This window comes from Propithecus coquereli, unplaced genomic scaffold, assembly GCF_000956105.1.
Source record: "Propithecus coquereli isolate 6110/MARCELLA unplaced genomic scaffold, Pcoq_1.0 Scaffold9030, whole genome shotgun sequence".
NCBI classification, from domain to species: Eukaryota; Metazoa; Chordata; class Mammalia; order Primates; family Indriidae; genus Propithecus; species Propithecus coquereli.
Window position 1 is genome coordinate 1,560 of NW_012155320.1, and position 1,173 is coordinate 2,732.

At 52.9% G+C, this 1,173-nt stretch overlaps 1 protein-coding gene across 2 annotated transcripts; it reads right to left on the reverse strand.

Moving 5' to 3' along the window:
* Window positions 1-4: 4 nt before the first annotated feature.
* LOC105826679 (60S ribosomal protein L10-like) lies at window positions 5-816 on the reverse strand. 2 transcript variants are annotated; one of them, XM_012664686.1, is made up of 2 exons: window positions 649-732; window positions 88-543 (listed from the first exon to the last, which is right to left on the reverse strand). In XM_012664686.1, the coding sequence occupies exons 1-2, from the start codon at window positions 730-732 to the stop codon at window positions 88-90; spliced, it is 540 nt and encodes a 179-aa protein (XP_012520140.1). The 2 variants fall into 2 exon arrangements, with proteins under 2 accessions (XP_012520139.1, XP_012520140.1); XM_012664685.1 differs by having other exon boundaries at window positions 5-816.
* Between the last annotated feature and the right edge of the window lie 357 nt (window positions 817-1,173).

A 1,173-nucleotide genomic window follows, 5' to 3' on the forward strand; every position in this document is an offset into this window, starting at 1 on the left:
AATATTTATTTTTTGCCAGTAAATAGAATTTCTTGGTGAGCATAAGTCAGACTGGCATGGTCCAAGGAGACAGTACTGTCAAAGCCCTCATGAGTGCAGAGCTCGCCACTTGTTCAAGGGGCCACGATTGGGGATGTGTTTGACTCCACAACCATCAGGAATGAGGCGCTTCTCAGCCAACTTGTCTTCAAATTCATCAGCATTAAACTTGGTAAAGCCCCACTTCTTAGAGATATGGATCTTCTGACATCCAGGGAACTTGAACTTGGCCCTGCGTAAGGCTTCAATCACATGCTCCTTGTTCTGAAGCTTGGTGCGTATGGACATGATGACTTGTCCAATGTGGACCCTGGCCACGGTACCCTGCGGTTTTCCGAAAGCACCTCGCATACCTGTCTGGAGCCTGTCAGCCCCAGCACAGGATAACATCTTGTTGATGCGGATGACATGGAAGGGATGGAGCCGCACTCGGATGTGAAAGCCATCTTTGCCACAGCTTTTCACCATGTACTTGTTAGCACAAATGCGGGCGGCCTCCAGGGCCTCGGAGGAGAGCTGCTCATATTCATCAGAAACCATGTGGCCACAGAGTGGGAACTCATCAACTTTGGCCTTCTTCCTACCCAGGTCGAAGATGCGGATCTTGGCATCAGGGACACCTCGGCAGAAACGAGACTTTGGATACGGCTTGTTCTTACAATACCGGTAACAGCGAGCTGGGCGACGACCCATGGCGACGCCAGGAACCTTGGCGGTGCCCCGAAGGGACAAGCGTTTCCACACCTGCGCCTGCGCGCATCTTATGTACGTTGCCCATAATCCCACGCGGTAACCACAGAGTTCCGACTAAGACGTGAAGACGCCCTTTGATGGCGGATCCATCATAGGGAGACTCCGAGGCACTCTGTGCCTCAGCGCCCTGGCGACCTGGCAGGTGCCTAAATTGAGCAGCCCTGGGGTGGGGGTGAGGGACAGCGGGGTTGGGAGGCTCCTGCCGGCTGCCTGGGCAACGAGTCAGGCTCCTGCCTTGGCGCGGGACCCGCCTTCTCCCTGCTGGCCATCTTGGGCTTGAAGCCTTTGCCTTAAGCTTTCCCTTAAGTATAGAATACGTATTTTCCTAGAGTTCTAGAAAAAGAGTCCCTACAGTTATTCAATAAACTCTGTTTTCAGTTT